Raw genomic sequence first — 19,260 nt, 5'->3', positions numbered from 1 at the left:
GTCGCTTTCGAAAGACAGCTACAAGCTGAACGCTGAAGCGCCGATGAGGGAAATAAGCCTTTACACTGGCGCCGTACTCGAAACCACGGCACTTGGCTAGACTGCCCTAAACATGTCCAACTTTCTCAGGAAAAAGTTTGAAAATTAGAAAATTGTAATACGTTGTTATGACAATATTGAAGGTAATGGTCCTGATATCTGGTAAAATCTTTCTTTTAATGTGTTTTCATCGACAACATCGAATAGTTAAGACTGCCATAGAAAGCCAATGGGGAACGCCTTTGGCGACAGCAAAAACTTGAATAGAAAAACAATACAAGTGTGCCGTCGCGTGATCTGAGGAAATATTGATTTTTATAATAAAATCTTACATTATATGAAAAAATTGCGCTCATGAACGGCTTCCCACTCAAAACTGCTTTCGTCCAGAATTTCTGGGTACTGCTCGAACTCTAGAAACTCGCATACTTCGCCGAGTCAAGACCCGGTGAGAACCCTTGAGAATTCACGCAGTCAGAGGCCCGCAAACCGAACTGGTTGTACTGTGAGGCGACGATGGCGCCATCGACGGCCAAGAATCGAAACTTCAACGAAACCAACAGCGACACCAGTCATCATCGTCGCCAAAGGGCAAGCCACCATTGAACACCCGCCCACCGAACGCCTATGTTCGCGCACTGTGAAAATTGTAAGGATGCGTTGACATACACCATCCACAAACAAACCCACATCACATGAGTCCCTGGGCACGACGGCCCTGGTACGACACTCACCGGTACGACGGAACAATGAGAAGCGAGTCAAGCTATCCCCGTGATAGCAGCTGCACTGGCAGCATCATCTTCGACGCTCGAGTACCTTCTCGCTTATTCTTGAGTCGACCGTGTTGATTTAGTCCGAGTTCTAAAAATGCTTCGGCAAGAATCGTGCTACGGAGCGCTCTTAGCGCGTGTCGTGTTGGGTCCATGCTTTCGTGACGTGTTCTACTGTGAGGTTTGAGGGCCGCGTCCGTGTGAGGTCTGTCTTCTCTCATCGGCGCTCCGGCGCTGTAGCCGAGGTATGCAAGATGATGCGCCTTGACCAGTCTTGCCGCACTTCGTGAGCAAGGAAGCCGTCATTTCTTCATCTCAAGGTAGACCAAGGACCTACAAGTCGTTTCTCGTAAATTTCTTCTACTGCGTAAGCAGCATAGCCCTTTTCAAGTGTCCACTTCCCAGAAGCTCCCCCCGGTGGGTGCACGTCTGTACCTACCGGTGAAAATGCATATCCCACCTGTGAGCTCCCACCCTCACCATTCACCTCCGCCCTCCACGACCTCCAGCCAACACCAACCACTCACCCCGACCCTCAAGAACCCTCCACCTACCAATATGCCTGCGTAGCACGAGAATGAAAAACTGACAGCGAAATCTAACTCAAAAGCCGCAATAGGAAGGCAATCGGTGTAAAAGTGAAATGTACAACCAATACTGCATGCTAATGCAGTTCTGTCACACTGCATCGTACGATCGCCTGTGCATTTTTTCTACTAGATGATGTCCAGCTTGCCAGCTGGCTTCCCAGCTGCTGCTGCACGAAGCTCGCACGACGAAGACAGGAGCACTAATGAAATGGAACGCCATGAAAAAAAAATCTGATTGTAGTCAAACATTTCCGCGGCTTCACAAAGTGTCTGCGCTATCTATGTCTGACAGTTTTTACGCTCTAAAGTGAGAGTGTCAACTGTCATTAGCGGGTCAGGGAACCGCAGCGGTGGCCTAGCAATTGAGCATCCGCCTTGCATGCGGGAGGTGCGGGGTTCGATCCTCAGTGCTGCCAGGTACCCACCGGTGATACATGTGCAAGCTTTTCCCTGGCTTGTGCTCGTCTTGTTTGGGGTGAAATGCTTGGGAAATGGGTATCTGACTTTAGCGTGAGTTGATGCAAACACCTTGTGCCATGACACTATTTGGTCACGGATGCCATTGTGGCATAAAAATCATAATCATCATCACTAGTAAGTCAGGGGCCTGGTTCTGAAACTTTACGCTCTAAAGTGAGAGTGTCAACTGTCATTAGCGGGTCAGAGAACCGCAGCGGTGGCCTAGCAATTGAGCATCCGCCTTGCATGCGGGAGGTGCGGGGTTCGATCCTCAGTGCTGCCAGGTACCCACCGGTGATACATGTGCAAGCTTTTCCCTGGCTTGTGCTCGTCTTGTTTGGGGTGAAATGCTTGGGAAATGGGTATCTGACTTTAGCGTGAGTTGATGCAAACACCTTGCGCCATGACACTATTTGGTCACGGATGCCATTGTGGCATAAAAATCATAATCATCATCACTAGTAAGTCAGGGGCCTGGTTCTGAAACTTTACGCGTTATGTTGGTGACTGATTAGCCGGCACTGCCCTTATAAAAATGGTCTATAGACAGTCTGTAGACTTCCTATAGACTCCGTTGGCCTCCTATAGATATTTATTTTGTCTGTTCATAGTCTATAGACTGTCTATAGACAAAGGTCTACTAAAAGTGTATGGCCATAAATCTATAGATTGTCTATAGACTGTCGATAGGATTTGTATAGCCTCTAGAGTGTTATCTAGGGTTTGGCTATAGAAAGTCTATAGACTTTATAGACAGAAGTCTATAGACAGTGTATAGACTGTCTAGAGAAATTTTTGTTAGGGTGTGCCTGCAGCCCCAAGCTAAAAACAAATATCTGGAACCATGAACACAAGTCGGTCAGGCTAGACCGACTTTGGTACAGAGCAAGTAAGACTCCCTGTACAGCCGAGCTTGGAATGATACAGAAGAATAGGGTTACGAGATATGAAACGAATAATAAAAATTATTGCGGGAGCCTTTGTAGAACCCAGCGTCGAAGTACAAGAGGTCCGGTAAACGCTTGGTTTACGACGAGCGCAGTCACGAGCTCTTTGTAATAAAAATTCTATTCCTCTAAAGTAACGTGCTCTAAACGCCCGAATTACGAATAATGCCCGAAAAGATCACATGGCAAGTTGTCACACAGATCTTAAAGGCCAAACAACGCGTGCTCTGCAGACCTTAAGAACGGGACCTTGCTTCGCGTGCTTCTGATACGTCTGGAATGGATTTATTTGTTTTTCTTGTCACTGCTTGTCGATATTCTTTATTTCATAATAAACAATTTTTTAATAACTATAACATATAATAATAATTTGAGTAAATAAAGGTGCGGTTATCTGAACAGCTCCGCTGTCAGGCATCAACCGGAACGGACAGGGGGTGTGGAGACGAAAAAGAAGAAGACCACACCGACCGCATCCGACAGCAACCGTACTCTGTAAGTTGGCTGTCGACACCTTTGCTTCGAGCGTCCACCCAGAACCGGGGCCAATCCCGCATTAGGGTTGCGTGTTATATGAACTGAGGCCACAACGACAACAACAGCAACATCGTTTTCGATCCGAAGAACGCATGATACGAATGTCGGGTCCACTACAGCAAAAAGCTATCAAAGGCTGACTGTCTCTTTAGGTCCTTGTCATAAAGAAGGCGTCAAAACAAGTAGAGGTTTAACGAAATAAATATCGCCAGGTCGGAATGTGCCACGATGGAGCACCAGATAGAAAATATATGTAAATTAAAACACGCATTTTGCAGAGTACGTTTTCGAGATTTCCTGCCACATGCGGCAGGCTTGGAAACACATCACGGCTACTGCTTTGAAAAAGTTTGTTACGTAGACCCAAGTACAGCTCTATCGCGCATAAGAAGTCTTCCCATTTTGGGTTTAAATAATTTGTCAATCTGGCGGTGTTAGAGGCACTTATAAAGGAGGGGGGGGGGACTTTCGGCTCCTTACAGATTGACCCGGAGGAAAGATGTGCTGGAGTAGCACGAAGACCACGCTCCTGTTCACCGCCGTTGTGTGCATAGTAAGTAGGCCGATGTGTTTTTGCGTGTGGCAAGTTTCGCGTCGGAGTGTTTCGATGAGCGACATCACGTGGCAACAGGTTTCGTCCTGAAACTGTACCGTTGGGGTCCCTGTCTTTCATCTCGAACATTAAACGAATAATGGAAGCAGGTGCTTTGTTCTGGTTCAATGATTAAGTGTCCTCCTCTTTGGAGCCGCGTCAGGATTCCCTAGAATGAGCTAATATAGAAATAACATGTGCCGGCGGATAAAACTGTTACGTGCTTAGCACGCACGGGGATTTATTTACAGAGGGATCGATCGAAGCAGGACCTCGACAAAGCCTACGAGCGTCCTTCTGCCCTTCCTCCTCTTTTACCTCTACCCATCCGTCCAACCGTTGATCTTCTTCTTCCGTCGATGTTCTACGAAGGCGCGTGACAGTATCTTTGTAGTTAGCAGCAACAGTGCAGATAAAATTAAGCGTTGTCGAATAGACAGCCAAGGTTATACACCCAGACGTCAATGATGTCACGGTCAACGTTTCTGAAGCTCTGGGTTTTTGGGATAGTGAAGGCAAAATTGACGCATCAGCAGTAGAGACAGTCAAGAGGAGACTGGAGTGCTAGTGGCGTAAAAGGAGAGTCGAAAAAATGCACGAGCCATCACAGAAACCAAAGTAGTATGGCTTAGTACTTAGGAAGAAAACAGCTTAGAATGGAAAAGAGCCGGAATAAGACTGAAAATTGAAAGAAGTGCAAGAAAAATAAGGCTAACGCATAAATTGACTAGGTAAAGTTGACCTCCACCGCCCCGGTTCAAAAAGGGTGCCAGTAAATTTCTTCCTTCCTTCCAAACAAGTTGCTTAGGAATGTAGTGGAGAGCTTCCTTAATGTGCTGAGTGGGCTGACCGCTAAATCACCTTTTTAGTCGGCAAAAACAACTAGTAAGCACCCCAGGCATCATTGTCATCAATAATATTATGAGCCAGCTTAGGTTCACCGCATGCAGAATATCTATGCCAGCCATTTTATTCAGTCTCACACCAGTTACGAGAGCACTATGTCAACAAAATTCCGATTCCGTATGTATCTCTCGCCTGGTATGGGCAACGCTTCTTTTCCTCAGTTGCCATTTTTGTTCTCCTACCGGACGCCAGTTATGCATCCGATATATTTTAGAGGAAATACCCGAGGTAGAGAAGATTTTAACTGGGGAGTAATTACTCCGTGTCAATTAATACTGGTCACCTCTTTTGAGCGGAGCACACGCCACACCCATGTATGCTTCTTTGTCCTAAGTGCTTGTCTTCGTTGCTGAAGCTATGAAGGGTCGAGAAAATTGATCCAAATGACTTTTATGCTGCTGCGATGGTCTCAATTCAATGGCAACAGTAACACTCTGACGACAATTTTAGCGTGGTTTATACATTTCTGTTCACCAAGACTCTACAGACCTGCTTTCAAGGGGCATACTGTGGCACCTAGCGTCTCAGTGGCGTCCAGCAGAGCACGAAGGTGTTTACACACGGTTCCGAATCACCTCATCTGTTCGCATGAATGGTAGCACTGGAGTGAATTTTTTTTAGGTCTCTGGGGAAAGGAAATGGCGTAGTACCTGTCTCACGCATCGGCCGACACCTGAACCGCGCCGTAAGGTAAGGGATAAAGGAGGGACAGACAGACAGAAAAACTTTATTCAGCAAGTGAGCTTTAGACCCAGCTGGGTCCCTGGGCCACTGCGCGGTCCCGCACTGCATCAAGTAGGTCATGCCGGGACATGACGTCGGCAGCCCGAGTCACCGCAGCAAGCTGCGATGTCGGGTCTGCAGACATAAGCAGGACCTCCCAGTCCTCCCAGCTCGAGATGGCGTGCTGTAGAGGTGACGTAGTGGAGGGCTCCGGAATAATTTAGACCACCTGGGGATCTTTAATAATAATAATAATTGGTTTTGGGGGAAAGGAAATGGCGCAGTATCTGTCTCATATATCGTTGGACACCTGAACCGCGCCGTAAGGGAAGGGATAAATGAAGGAGTGAAAGAAGAAAGGAAGAAGAGGTGCCGTAGTGGAGGGCTCCGGAATAATTTCGACCACCTGGGGATCTTTAACGTGCACTGACATCGCACAGCACACGGGCGCCTTAGCGTTTTTCCTCCATAAAAACGCAGCCGCCGCGGTCGGGTTCGAACCCGGGAACTCCGGATCAGTAGTCGAGCGCCCTAACCACTGAGACACCGCGGCGGGGCAAGGGATCTTTAACGTGCACTGAGATTTTTGAAAATTGGTTTTTTGGGAAAGATAATGGCGCGGTATCTGTCTCACATCTCGGCCGACACCCGAACCACGCCGTAGGGGAAGGGATAAAGGAGGGTGTGAAAGAAGAGGAAGAAAGAGGTGCCGTAGTAGTGGAGGGCTCCGGAGTAATTTCGACCACCTGGAGATATTTAACGTGCACTGACATCGCACAGCACACGGGCGCCTTTGCATTTCGCCTCCACTGAAACGTTGCCGCCGCGGTCGGGTTTGAACCCGGGTACTCCGGATCAGTAGCCGAGCGCCCTGACCACTGAGCAACCGCGGCGGGTGCACTGGAGTGCGTGAAGCAAGATTTGACGTCGAGACGTATATGAAGGAAGCAGTTGCTGAAAACACCACGGAGAAAATTTTTGTCCCTGATTTTACATGGTTTACTTCAACAGGAAGATTTACCTTCAGCCTGTTGAACAAACCAGGAGTCTAGAGGTTCTCGTGAGGTAGCGGTGAGCTTAAAGGGCAATGTAGTCGTGCACATTAGATTGCAGAGCCGGTATGGGAAAAGTTTTTCATTAATATTTTAGCTTAAAGTACACTAATCACTGTTTAGCTGTTCCGAATCACAGTTTTCTAGAGTTTCATAAATGAAGGACGACTGAATTCCTCATAAAAGTATAGTTCTTATATGTTTGCAGCCCTGGCACCCGGCTGGTAGTGGGTTTATATTGGTATCTTGTCTCCACCGAGCAGGAGGGCGCCACCATGTTGTCATCGTTAACCTTGCCAGCTCCGCAAACGCTGCAGTGCGAGCTGCGCCGGCTTGAGTACGTACGTAAGGGGCAGAGTTCGCACTAGCGTTCTGCGCATGCGCGCTGTCGTTCCCGCCGCCTCTCTGCGTGTGCTATACCTTTACGTACGGACAACTAAAACTGTCTGTTATCGACTTCGCGTACCACGAGATGGCATTGCCGTATACTGACAACGCGCAGACCTGCTGTGTTAAACAAACAGCGCTGCCGGAACACGTCCCAGAGGTGAAAAGTACCCCTGAAAAATAATTTCTAATTTAAAAATTTTTCGAAATGGTGTGCGAGAAATAAAGGGCAGAAAAATTGGCCCGCTGGAAGAATCTTTGTCGGACTGCTCACTGAGGTAATAGCCATGACGAAATAAACTTTATCAGCCTTTTTTCGCCGAAAACGGTTGCACTTCACAATAACGGCTATTGCCCATTTTTGATGAAAGCCATCTATTGATGGGTAACTGGGATGTGTACATGCGGGTTCATGCTGGAAGGAAAGCGAACTGAAGAGGCAGGTCGAATTGCTTTATTTAGTACTGGCCTCCAAGCCTCGATCGATGGCTTCCAACACGCCGTACTTCACGATGCAAGAGAGGACGGAATAAGTGTGGGTTGTGCACCCATTCACCCTGAGGTTAAGCCCTCCGGTTCACGGCGTCAGATGGGCTGTGGGAGAACGCTGGGCCCGGTTGTCTTCTGTAGCTGCACAGCTGTCTCAACTGGCTCTTGTTCATCAACTGGCTTTTGTGCGCCCTAACACATGAGGTAGGGGAGCCTTAGGGATCACGTCATGTAAAGGCTACAGTAAGCTGTAAGGAGAGGGTTACGTAGCATTTCATTCAGACAGATGGAGACGAATCTACTAACCCTTTCTCGCAAAATGGGAGAGGCCTTTGTCCTTCAGGGAACGTGTAGGAATATTCATGATGATGGAATAGGTTTAACTCTGTAACGGATTGTGACGGTGGTTCGCCCTGCATAACACAGCAACAGGGTAACCATGCGGGCTAGTTGGTGTGTATCAAACATAATAAAGCCCGCGACAAAAATGAGATCACAAGAAGTAGTACACAGGGCAGCGTTTCCCTGCGTACTTCTTGTATTAATGCGACAGCGTTAAAGCCCCCTTCACCAGAAAATCTGGTGTCAGTCGGCGTTGTGAGCGAAAAATCTTGAGCATGGCTCTGGCAGGCGGTGCCCAGAGAGCAACCTAGGAAGCATGTGGGCCACCTTGGTCACGTGACCTTGCGATGTCATCGCAACCTGTCAAAGGATAGTGTGCAAACGGGCCTCCGTGGCAGGTGGCAGTGAAATGAATGATTGATGGCTCGGGAAGAGCAACGTGGGCAGCACATGGCCCACCGCTGGGAGCACCTGCCATCGCAGGGCAGCGGCGTTCGCTTAACCACTGCAGCACTGCGCCAGGAGGGGTATGAGGACTCCCAGAGATAAATGAATTTAAGGTAGAGAATGATGTTCTGCATATATAGGAATTAATCCATTACGCTATTGCGTCATAACCTTAAGGCGGAGCCTAAGTATCGCCTCCAATTTTTAGCGATAGCTACATGACATCATTTCGAGCCTTGAGCGTGGCGGCGCCGCCACCCTGCGGCTGCACTGCCACCCCGTGACTGCGCCGTCACGCTGCCACGTGGTCGGTCACGTGGTGCGGAGCAGCTGCCGGCGGCGCGGTGCCGTGGCTGATCACGTGGTTCGTCACGGGGTTGGTCACGTGAACAGCCAGGTGGTGCGGAGCGGCTGCTGCTGCCGGCGGCGCGGCGCGACGGCGAAACCGAGCTGCCACAGCTCTGCGCATGCGCCGTGTCAAGTGGGACGAAGGCGAAGAAGGAACTCCCAGCGAAACGGAGCGGCGAAAGACTGACTTTGGAATTGAACTGAGCAAGTTCCACTCGGCCAGCTGTGGCTATCGCGTCACTCCAGCTTTAACCAGAGCTAAACCACCGACAATTTTTTTTCTGTTTTTGTGGCTGGTTTTATTGCATTTGTATAAAGACACTACCTGGTAGTATATGTGTGACGTCAGAATAACGTTTTGACGTCTTCGTCCTGCCTGCCCGTTTTTTTCGTGAATACGAGTGTAGTATTCTGTTTTCTTTATAGCAGTGCCATATAAGCTTTGTACGTTTTCTGCACATTGATGGCACTGTTGGAGCAACCATGCTTCGCTGGCTTTGCAGCTACGATATATGACGAAGTCCATTGCGAGATGTTATGTCGCAAGACCGAGGATTGCCGTTTAGTTGGTATAACATAAACTGGAGTCTTCGCTTAGAAGAACGCATGGCGTCAGAGAACTGGACATGAGTTGCTAGTCGGGCGAGTTGGCGAACAGTATGCACAATGACAATACTGCGCGAACAGAGGCGGGTGGGGGATTACGGCTGTTTCAGGGCATGAACGGGTTCAACCTGGCGTCCAGAGCACTGGGCTTCCGGGACAAGTTGCTGGAGGACAAAACGGCCGCCTACATCCCGGATGTCAACGATCTTTCTAAATGGGGTGAGTGGTCTATATTTTACGCGACAGCATAAGGAGCTAAAGTCTGCTCGTCTGGTGGCGTCCGGTGTCACGCCTAGTTTGTTGTCAACTGTCAGGTCACGTGATCACACATACGATCAATGTGTATGACGAGGTGTATTACGCAGCATTACACGTGATGTGATGTGTGGTGATGACAAGAATGACGTCATGTGGCGCCACATACCATGTGACGTCATAAAACCGGAAGCGACGACTGGAAATTGCGTTAGCAAACTGAAAGTGGTAACGAACGTCTCGAAAGTCTCCTTGTCTATTGAAATCGAGACTAGCCATCGCCTGGGCGTAAGTTATTTTTTTACAAGGGATGCCTGCGCTAGTAATGAGAGGAACTGAAAGTAAATACGTACCTTCAACGAAGCCATACTGGAAAATGAACATTTTGACATAATAGCCTTTCTGGTTAGGATATATTCTGTAGGAAAATAAAGGGCACGTCTCTTACTAAAACTTTTTGATTGAAAAGCCCGATGTTTCAGAGCTGGTTCGGCTCCTTCTTCAAGGGTGACAACGGGCAGTCCGGTGTGCAGCTTTAAAATAGACGATGAAGGTATCAAGATGAAAGAGCTTGAGGACGAGGACAGGATTGTTCGGGCTAGGGGTGCCCTAACGGCGAAATATTTTTAAAGGCTATGAATGTTGGGGGAAGATTCCGAGGACTTTCACATAGATGGTTGCCTGCACTTTCGGTGGGTTTGGTTTTTAAAGATTTTCTTACCACTACCGTTAACTTACACTGAGTCTTGCCTCGCGGTACTATCAAAAGTATTTCTTTCAAATAGGTTCTGCTGGCGAAGGACATTTTCACACGACTTATTCACTGTCTGAATTTAAGGTTTGATGACATCTTTTCTGGTTGGGTAGAAAATTCATGCCAAAGAGGAAAACAGTAACGCCAACCAAAGGTGGTTGTCAAAATGGCTAAACATTTTTCCTTCCAAGCGAAGGCCGAAACATCCGAACCGTTTAAAAAAAATTTTGTCAGCGTTCCTGTTTTTCGTTTCGCCATATTCACTATAGCACGTTTCTGGCAGAACTACAGCTGACGTCAGCAGACCAGGGCCCATATTCTGAGGCCTACTCGTGCCAAATCTGCGGCTCGTGAATTGCTTGCTCTGGCTACATCAACGATCACGATACCCCGCCACACGATATCCAAGGCGTTGTTAAATCAGAAACACTTCAAGCGCACTAGCAGTTTTGAGAATTCGCTCGGGGATTTTTTCTTAGACTGCCTTAAGCTTCGAGAACGCTTCGATGTTTAATGCGTTTGTTTATTATAACTCCGCAGCAGAGGCAATATACGGCCCAGCTGTTACAAGAGTAACACTAAAACAGCGTGTGTGCTGAACTTTCGCGTTATAGTTTTCAGAAAATTTCCTCAACAGTGTAGACGAGTGTGAATGCAACTACTGTATGCAAAGCTTTAACATACATTTATCCAGGGCTAGTTGGAAGTAGTTCATCTTGACGACCAGGAAGTGTTTGTTTTGCGCTGGTTCTCAAGATGAACACATGTTCCCTTCTGCCACCGACGTTATTGGGCGTGCGCTTGATGCAGGCGCCATCTCCACCTACGCTATATTTTAGATGCATTGTACGTGACGTCACGGCTCCCATGATGGTGCACACCACTCGTATGTATATTGCACATAGGTCAGATGCCTATAAGCGAATCAGGGAATCGTTTTATTCTCACGGTTTTCTTGGCTTCCGGCATGATGCACATGCTCAGTTCCAGCTTGGCGGTTGAGGGTTTGTTAACTGATATGAGGCAGCTTTGTTCTGGGATCCGGCGCCGTGGGAACTGGCCCCCGTTCACGATAGTCTTAAGGGAGGCACGTACAGCCTTGGTTAAAAGTTTTCGAGTCACGTGGTTTGCTTTTTATCCATCTAATGGGGCATGTGTGCCTCCCGTAGAGTACTAAACTTTTAAAGCGTTCTGGTCTTTAGAGAAGGTGTAAATGCTCCGCTGGACAGCTCAAAAGAAAACATTATTGCCCGAATATTTATGAATGAAACTGCAGGTTCCGTCGCCACCCTCGTGTATTCACCGTGCGCTAATCGCAGAGCATGCGAGCAATTTATTGTGCGCTACCACTAGGACTTCCAGTCTCGAAAAATTACCCGTTGTGTCAGTGTATGAAGCCAGTTAGACTCGGAGAAATAAAATTAATATGGTCATGACTGCGCCGCGCCTGAGTCCCGGACCCGCGACGGCGCGAAGAGCACTACAGCAACAGCACTACAGGGGAAACGAGTGGTAGGTTTTTAACGTACTATGTAAAGACATTTTTGGGAAAAAAGACATTTTTTCTTGCAGCTGTCCTGCCAGAAAATATCTGTACTGGTCTGCTTTCTGTTTTTAGTTCTTTGGTTATTTTACAATGTTACTTTTTACTGCTTATCAAAAATCCCTGTGAAATTTTTATGAGGTTCCATTTTCTGTTTTGAAGTAAGTCTGTGATTTTCAAATTGTTCTTTCTCATTATTTACCGAAAGCTTTTAAAATGCCTGTTACTCTGGTGGTTATTTTACAGTGCTTTTTTTCTATCATGTACAGAAAATTTGTGAATATGAAATGTGTTCAGCTGTCTGTTTTTGGCTGCACTGTTAATTTACACACATTTTTCTTTTCGGTTTGGAGAAAATATATCTGAAGTTAATGCAAATTTCTTTTTCGTGGTTGTTGTGCTTTTATTTAAAAGATTTTTTGCACAATATACCGTTTCTGTGCAAGTATTTAAAGAAAGTGCACATTAAATTGCAAATCCGAAATTTACGTCGTTTACACCAATGAAAGCGTGAGGTTCAAATATTCGCTGCTCTAGGGAAGTTGCCGGTAGCTAGTTTAACAATATCTAAATATGAAACGTTTGCACAACACACTGATTTTGATCGGTATAGCATGGCCTGAGAACCAAATGCCAAACAGTTTTATTTGAAAGAACACTTTATTAAAGTGAAAGTGAAAACATGGGAGCATGAGAATTAAGCAGTCTCCCAACTCCAAACTGTTTGTGAGCACAGCATTTATCAATGCAATAATAAAACACTTATTACTTTAGAAAAGAAATGTGCTTTCTCAGAAAGAACAACACAAGAGAAAATTCTAAAAGTCGTCTTTGAGGGCTGTTACGAGTGCAGCAGCTCACGGTGCCAGCAGTGTTGCTTCCCGCCTGTCTTCTCAACCTTCGTTCCTCTTTCAGGGTGAATAGCTGCAATAGTCCTGAAACAAAGATCCACGAGCTATGACTAACAACCGGGTACAATAACTAAAAGCTTAATTTTTATAGTTGAAAGTCAAAAATATAGATGTTGTACAGCTGCACAACCACTCCGACAAGGGCAAAACAAACTAAGATGTGTTAAAAAATTATGGTCTCATGTATGATCCGCTACGTTCTGAGGGTAAAAGCTAAGCGAATAAAAACAATACTAATCTTACCTGTTCCCACCTCGAAATGAAAAACTAGCTTTGAGAGGTGCCACTTTCCTGCTGAAACCTTCATGGCAAGCTCCTCATAACGATAAAGCAGCACGATTATTTTTATCGAAAACAGTACATCGGCATGAGTCCCACGTACTGCTAGGCGGAAAGAGCATATGATGCTTCTACATTTTCGTTGTTAACGAGGCGCATGTGTTGGCGGAGTTTCCGGTCATACAGGTACCATCGGAGACAGAAGTCTCTAGGACGCTAGTAAAGCCATTTAAGCGCCATGTTTCTCAGTGATCATATAATTTTACTACCACATATTGAAGAACTTGGAATTGACTTTCATCTTCAGAAGTCAGATTTAGATCCAGTGGATAATAATAAAGCTGTCTGCTTCGTTCGTAGCTCATGCGTCATAGGAACTCATAGCCCCGACAGTATACACGTGGCCATATGAATGAGGTGGACTGAATGGATAATACAAGGTGAAACGTGCTTTATTCAAACATTAGGTCTCTTCTGCCTTACCTCTTCCTGCAACAGTTTCCGAAGCCAGAACGCACCCCTCTCCAATCAAAAAACAAATCCACGTACCCCGATTCCATTACCTTAAGAGTGCGTATGAAATGCGGTGGACAACGAGCGGGACAGATACATTTTTCCTTCCCGTTGATATATAATGTACAGGGTGATTATTGCCACTTTTGCAGATTTTTATTTTGAATACTTAGTTGTATCGGTGTGGTCTTCTGAGCTGGATTGTTCAGCGAGACAGATATTATGTACCTCAAATGTATCAGTAGTTCAGTGATTAACTTTGATAGACGTTTATATTTTTGATTTTAGAGGCAAGGTTATATTGCAAAATTGATGGCCGCCAACATCGAATTTTAGGCGCTTTTAAATATTCTTAATCGGCAGTATCGTTCGAGATATCGACCGTCAAAAAAATTATTGCCGTTTAGCTCAGCTAATCTAGGATATACAAAGCGAAAGATGTCGGCGTTCACTATGTTCATTGGCGTTGACATTGACAATGTTATAGATGGCAATGGCTTTGAGGAAAGGAAGGGCACATAACTGGCTCCCTGAATACGCGGACGACTCATGCGTGCTTTGATACATGTGGCGGTGGTAAGAAAGAGAGGTGGCCTGAATGCATTAGCGCTGACAGCGTTGTGGTTAACATGTGGCACTGCAGCAATAGCTAGGCCGCAGCGCTCATTTGGTGATCAATCTCTCGCGATCAACCATTAACTGCATGCCACCTCCCAGGGTGGTAGGGAGGGCGCTGCCTATCCAGTGTGCGGAACGCAATCAAAGCACGCTTTTGCAGTTGGACACCAACGCCACGTACATGAAAGCAAGATTGAGGTCTCCGCTGGCGACCCACGGAGCCGGTTGTGCGCCTTTCCTTTCGTGAAAATATGCGGCCTTTGGAAAGTTGTCAACGCCAATGAACTCTATGAGCGCCGTTGGCTCACTTGTTTTTGGTTTCTGAGGAAAGGAATTGGCACAGTAACCGTCTTACATATCTCGGTGGACACCCGAGCCGCGCCGTTAAGGAAGGGATAAAGGAAGGAGGGAAAGAAGAAAGAGAAAACTGAAAATTAATAATAATAATAATTGTTTTTTTGGGGGGAAAGGAAATGGCGCAGTATCTGTCTCATATATCGTTGGACACCTGAACCGCGCCGTAAGGGAAGGGATAAAGGAGGGAGTGAAAGAAGAAAGGAAGAAGTGCCGTAGTGGAGGGCTCCGGAAGAATTTCGACCATCTAGGGATCTTTAACGAGCACTGACATCGCACAGCACACGGGCGCCTTAGCGTTTTTCCTCCATAAAAATGCAGCCGCCGTGGTCGGGTTCGAACCCGGCGCAGTATCTGTCTCATATATCGTTGCACACCTGAACCGCGCCGTAAGGGAAGGGTAAAGGAGAGAGTGAAAGAAGAAAGGAAGACAGGGGTGCCGTAGTGGAGAGCTCCGGAATAATTTCGACCACCTGGGGATCTTTAACGTTCACTGACGTCGCACAGCACACGGGCGCCTTAGCGTTTTTGCTCCATAAAAAACGCAGCCACTGCGATCGGGTTCGAACCCGGGAATTCCAGATCAGTAGTCGAGCGCCCTAACCACTGAGCCACCGTGGCGGGGCAACTGAAAATTGAAAGTTTGATTTTGAGGACCCGGGTTCGAACACCACCGCGGCGGCTGCGTTTTTATGGAGACAAAACGCTAAGGCGCCCGTGTGTAGTGGTGGTGGTGGTGGAAACTTTATAACATACAGGGGAGTTTAGGACGCGCAGGTCTTTGGGCCCCCGCACGGCCCCACTGCACTCAAACGTTCATGTCCCGGAGGCTTATAACGCTGGCAGCCCGGCCTGTGGCGATAATTTCCTTGGCCGGGTCCTCGGAGCGCAGTAGGGTCTCGCAAGCCTCCCAAGTGGTAAGGTGCTCCAGGCCCCGCGGGGGAGGATCCGCCGGGCAGAGGAAAAGGATATGATCGAGAGTGGCTTTGGGGTGGTGGCAGAGGCTACAGGAGGGGTTTGTGTGGACTTATGATAGCGCGAGCGTATATAAGGGGAGGGTAAGGTGCGTGTTTGGAGCCGCCTCCAAAGCGTCTGATGATAATTGTCGAGGGAGGGATGGGGTGGGGGTATAGCCGACGCTCGGCTTCACAGGCCTGCGTCAGTTCACTGAAGGAATGCATGCGCTCCCGTGAGAACCCCAGATCGCAGACCGCCGGTGCTCGGTTGAGAGAACCTCGCGCTAAAGCGTTGGCAGCCTCGTTTCCGGGATTCCCGGAGTGGGCAGGCACCCATATGAGCTCCATGTGGCGGGGCGGGTGTGTGGCGAATGAGTTCAATATGCGAAATGCAGGGACGTGAACTCTCCCGCGGGCGAAATTTAGTATTTCAGTTTTAGAGTCCGATAGTATATACCGGGCCTCAGTGAGCGTGATGGCTAGGGCAATAGCGGCCTCTTCAGCCTCCTCCGAAGTGTCAGTGGGAGATATGTGAAGGGTAGCAATCGGTTGTAGGGAGGGGTTCGTGATGGCTACAACCGCATCCTCGCCCGTGCATGCGGCATCCACCCAAACGGCATCCGGTTCCATGCCATAGTGTTTGTGGAGCGCCCGTGCGCGAGCTCTGCGGCGGGGTTCGTGGTAGGTGGGGTGCATATTTTTAGGGAGAGGTTTAATAAGTTGTTCGCGGTGAATGTGATGGGGGACCGGGAGCTGTGTGGGATCCGTGGCTGGTTTCCTGATGCCGAGGGTGTGTAGGATGTGTCTGCCGGTGCTGGTTCTCGGGAGACGTATGTAGTGTGTCTGTCGGTGGGCCTCGATACGCTCACTTATCGTGTGTTGTGGAGGAGTTTTTCGGTTGAGGTATTTAGGGGTATGTGTAGTGCTGTCTTAAATGCTGTTCGGATCATGGCATCCACGGTGGAGATTTCTGTGGCCTGGAGTTTCAGGTAGGGGAGAGTGAAGAGAAAGCGGCTGAGGACGAAGGCGTGAATAAGACGACATAGGTCATGCTCCTTCATGTCCCGGTGGTGCCCAGAAACTCTGCGGATTAGGTGGGATATCGACACCGCCGTCTGCTTGAGTTTCTGGATGGTGAGTATTTTTCACGTTGTTCTGGATGTGGAGGCCCAGTACCCGGAGAGTGTAAACCTCCGGGATGTACCGGTTTTCCAGTTTCACGGTTATGGAGACTGTGGGGCAGTTTCGGGTTTTTGGGGCGGAGTATGAGGAGCTCCGCTTCTCCGGAGAGCATGAGAGTCCGATACTCCGCGCATGTGTTTGGGTGAGGGTAGCTGCCGACTGCAGAGTATTCTCTATGTCTCCACCACTGCCATGGGTGGTCCATAGAGTGATATCATCAGCATAGAGTGTATGCCGAAGGTGGGGGATAGTTTGTAGTTTGCGGGCAAGGGGGATGAGTGTGACATTAAAGAGGAAAGGGGAGAGGACAGATCCCTGAGGGGTGCGAACCCCACTAAGGGTGTATGGATGGGATGTGTGGGGACCGAAGTGAATTTCGGCCGTGCGGTTAGTAAGGAATGCTTGAATATAGGTGCACATACGTTCACCTATGTTCAAAGGGGAGAGCGCCGCCATGATCGCTTTATGGTCTAGGCGATCAAAAGCCTTAGAGAGATCCAAGGCGAGGACAGTTTTTGTGTGGCCCGGTATGAGGAGGTCAAAAATATCCTGTGTGAGCTGGAGCATGGCGTCCTGGGCCGACAGGTGCGGACGGAAGCCAACCATGCTGTGCGGATAGAGGTCTTGCTCCGTCATGTGTTGGTTGAGTCGGGCGAATGCGACATGCTCCAAAAGCTTGCCCAGGCATGATGTTAGTGGGATGGGACGAAGATTTGCAGGTGTAAGGGGTTTGTGGGGCTTGGGTATGAATAAGATTTTGGCGTGACGCCAGGATTGCGGAAGGGTGCCCTCCTGCCAGCATGTGTTGAAGTACCCCGTGAGCTGGGCAATCGACTGATCGTCCAAATTGCGGAGCATGTTATATGAGATACGGTCAACTCCTGGAGTGGAGTTAGAGCGGAGAGTCAGGAGGGCCGCTCTGACTTCTGCTTCCATAATCTCCGCGTCGAGATTGGCATTCGGGGTGCCGGCAGAGGGCGGCAGGGGGATTGAGGTACCGGAAGTTATATGTGTGTTCCTAAGTATGTCGATGAGTGCGTCGGGAGAAAGGTCGGTACTGTGTATAAGGCGTGTGACGTGGTGTTGTGTGGCTGTTTTGGATTGCGTGGGGTCAATTAAGTGACGGAGGAGTTGCCAACTGCGTTTGGAGGACAGATTTCCAGCCATACTGTCTCAAATCTGTCCTCAGTTGGATCGGCAGAGCTCCTCAGAGTGCTCAGTAATTTGTGTTTGCAGTGCGGCTAGCCGCTTTTTAAGGGTCCGATTGAGCTTTTGCCCTTTCAAGCGCTCTAGGATGCTATGGTAGGCCTCCCATAGGTGGGCCAGGCGAGTGTCGAGTGTGGGCGTATCTGGTGTGGTGTCAAGTGTTCGAGTGTGTGCGGCGACAACGTTCATGAGTGATTCCACCCATTGGCCGATGTCTGTAATGGGAGCGTCAGGAAGGGCCACCCGTGCGGCGCGGACCGCATCCCAGTTGGTGAGTTTGCGTGTTAGGTGAAGGGTCGTTCTTTGTTTGTACGGTACTGTAGCGGAGAGGATGTAATGATCGCTTCCTCATGTGTGATGTGTTGTTTTCCACGTAATACACGCAAGGTTGCGGCTCAGTGTCAAGTCCGGGCTGGTGTCCGCGCTGACACTGTTGCCAATTCTCTTGAGAGTGTTAAAGTTGTTGTGTATTGTGAGGCGGAGTTGTTGTACCAAGGACCAGAGTCGCCTTCCTCGTCCCATGGTGGTGCGGTAGCCCCAGCCAGTATGCTGACTGTTGAAGTCCCCTAGGATAATCAATGGATGCTTGCCAGCAATACGATTGAGATCGGGCAGTAGCGTTTCCAATGAAGCCATCGGATGAGACGGTTTGTGATATATATTTGCAATAAAAATAGATGGTGTGGAGTGTGAATCTGGTATGATTTCTGTCATCACGCAGGACGTCTCGGAGGTGATATGATGCGTTTGGTGTGTAATGGAGCGATGTATGAGTGTGGAAGCCTTGGGTGCATTCGTTGCATCCGAGTTAGCGGATGTGTAGCTGGAGAGTGTTGCAGGGACATGTGTGTCCTGAAGAAGGAGGATGTGGGGCGTGGGAAGTGTGGGGAGGAGGAGTTGGAGGGGTGCGCGTTTGGCCCGGAAGCGGCGGCAGTTCCATTGCAGAATTGATAAGGAATTAGGTGGTCGCCCCGCCATACTGTAGCTTGGGTGGGGTGAGGGTGGGTGGGTTGGGTAGGGGGTACTGTGGTGTAGGTTGGCGGTATTGATGGGGGGATTGGATAGGTGCAGCGAGGAAAGGACCTGCTCTATTGTTTGGAGGCGGGTGTCGTACCGTGCGAGGCTCATCTCAAGGGTATGCACCATGCGCGTAAATGCCGCTTCAATTTGTTGTTCGAAGCGTTGGGACAGGTGGTCGATGAGGTGATTAAATTTTGCCTCCAGACGCGCGCTCATTTCGGCGAGTTTAGCGTCTATGCGGGCCTCTAGGAATTGAAGGTCGGTTTGGGTGACGGGTGGTTGCTCTTGTGTACGTTTTCTCTTGGGCGGGGGTTAGGTGGGGGTTTGGGAGTCCGATTTTTCCATGTTTTCAGTGGGTGTTTTAGGTAGTAGCGTGGATTGCGTGGGAGGGACTATTGGCGGAAGCGGTAGAGGGGTAGAGGTGGGGGTCTT

General features: G+C 48.5%; 1 protein-coding gene across 1 annotated transcript in view; it reads left to right on the top strand.

Moving 5' to 3' along the window:
- Window positions 1-3,210: 3,210 nt before the first annotated feature.
- The window catches only part of LOC144097978 (uncharacterized), a 69,709-nt gene continuing 53,659 nt past the window's right edge, over window positions 3,211-19,260 (top strand). The window contains exons 1-3 of the mRNA XM_077630562.1: window positions 3,211-3,303; window positions 3,828-3,898; window positions 9,348-9,456. Of these exons, the coding sequence (XP_077486688.1) occupies window positions 3,845-3,898; window positions 9,348-9,456 (163 nt within the window). The 5' untranslated portion in view covers window positions 3,211-3,303; window positions 3,828-3,844. The remainder of the gene's footprint in view (window positions 3,304-3,827; window positions 3,899-9,347; window positions 9,457-19,260) is intronic.

This window comes from Amblyomma americanum, chromosome 7, assembly GCF_052857255.1.
Source record: "Amblyomma americanum isolate KBUSLIRL-KWMA chromosome 7, ASM5285725v1, whole genome shotgun sequence".
In the NCBI taxonomy this organism is placed as follows: Eukaryota; Metazoa; Arthropoda; class Arachnida; order Ixodida; family Ixodidae; genus Amblyomma; species Amblyomma americanum.
The sequence above is the reverse complement of the archived record's forward strand: the minus strand, read 5'-3'. Positions and strand labels throughout refer to the sequence as shown.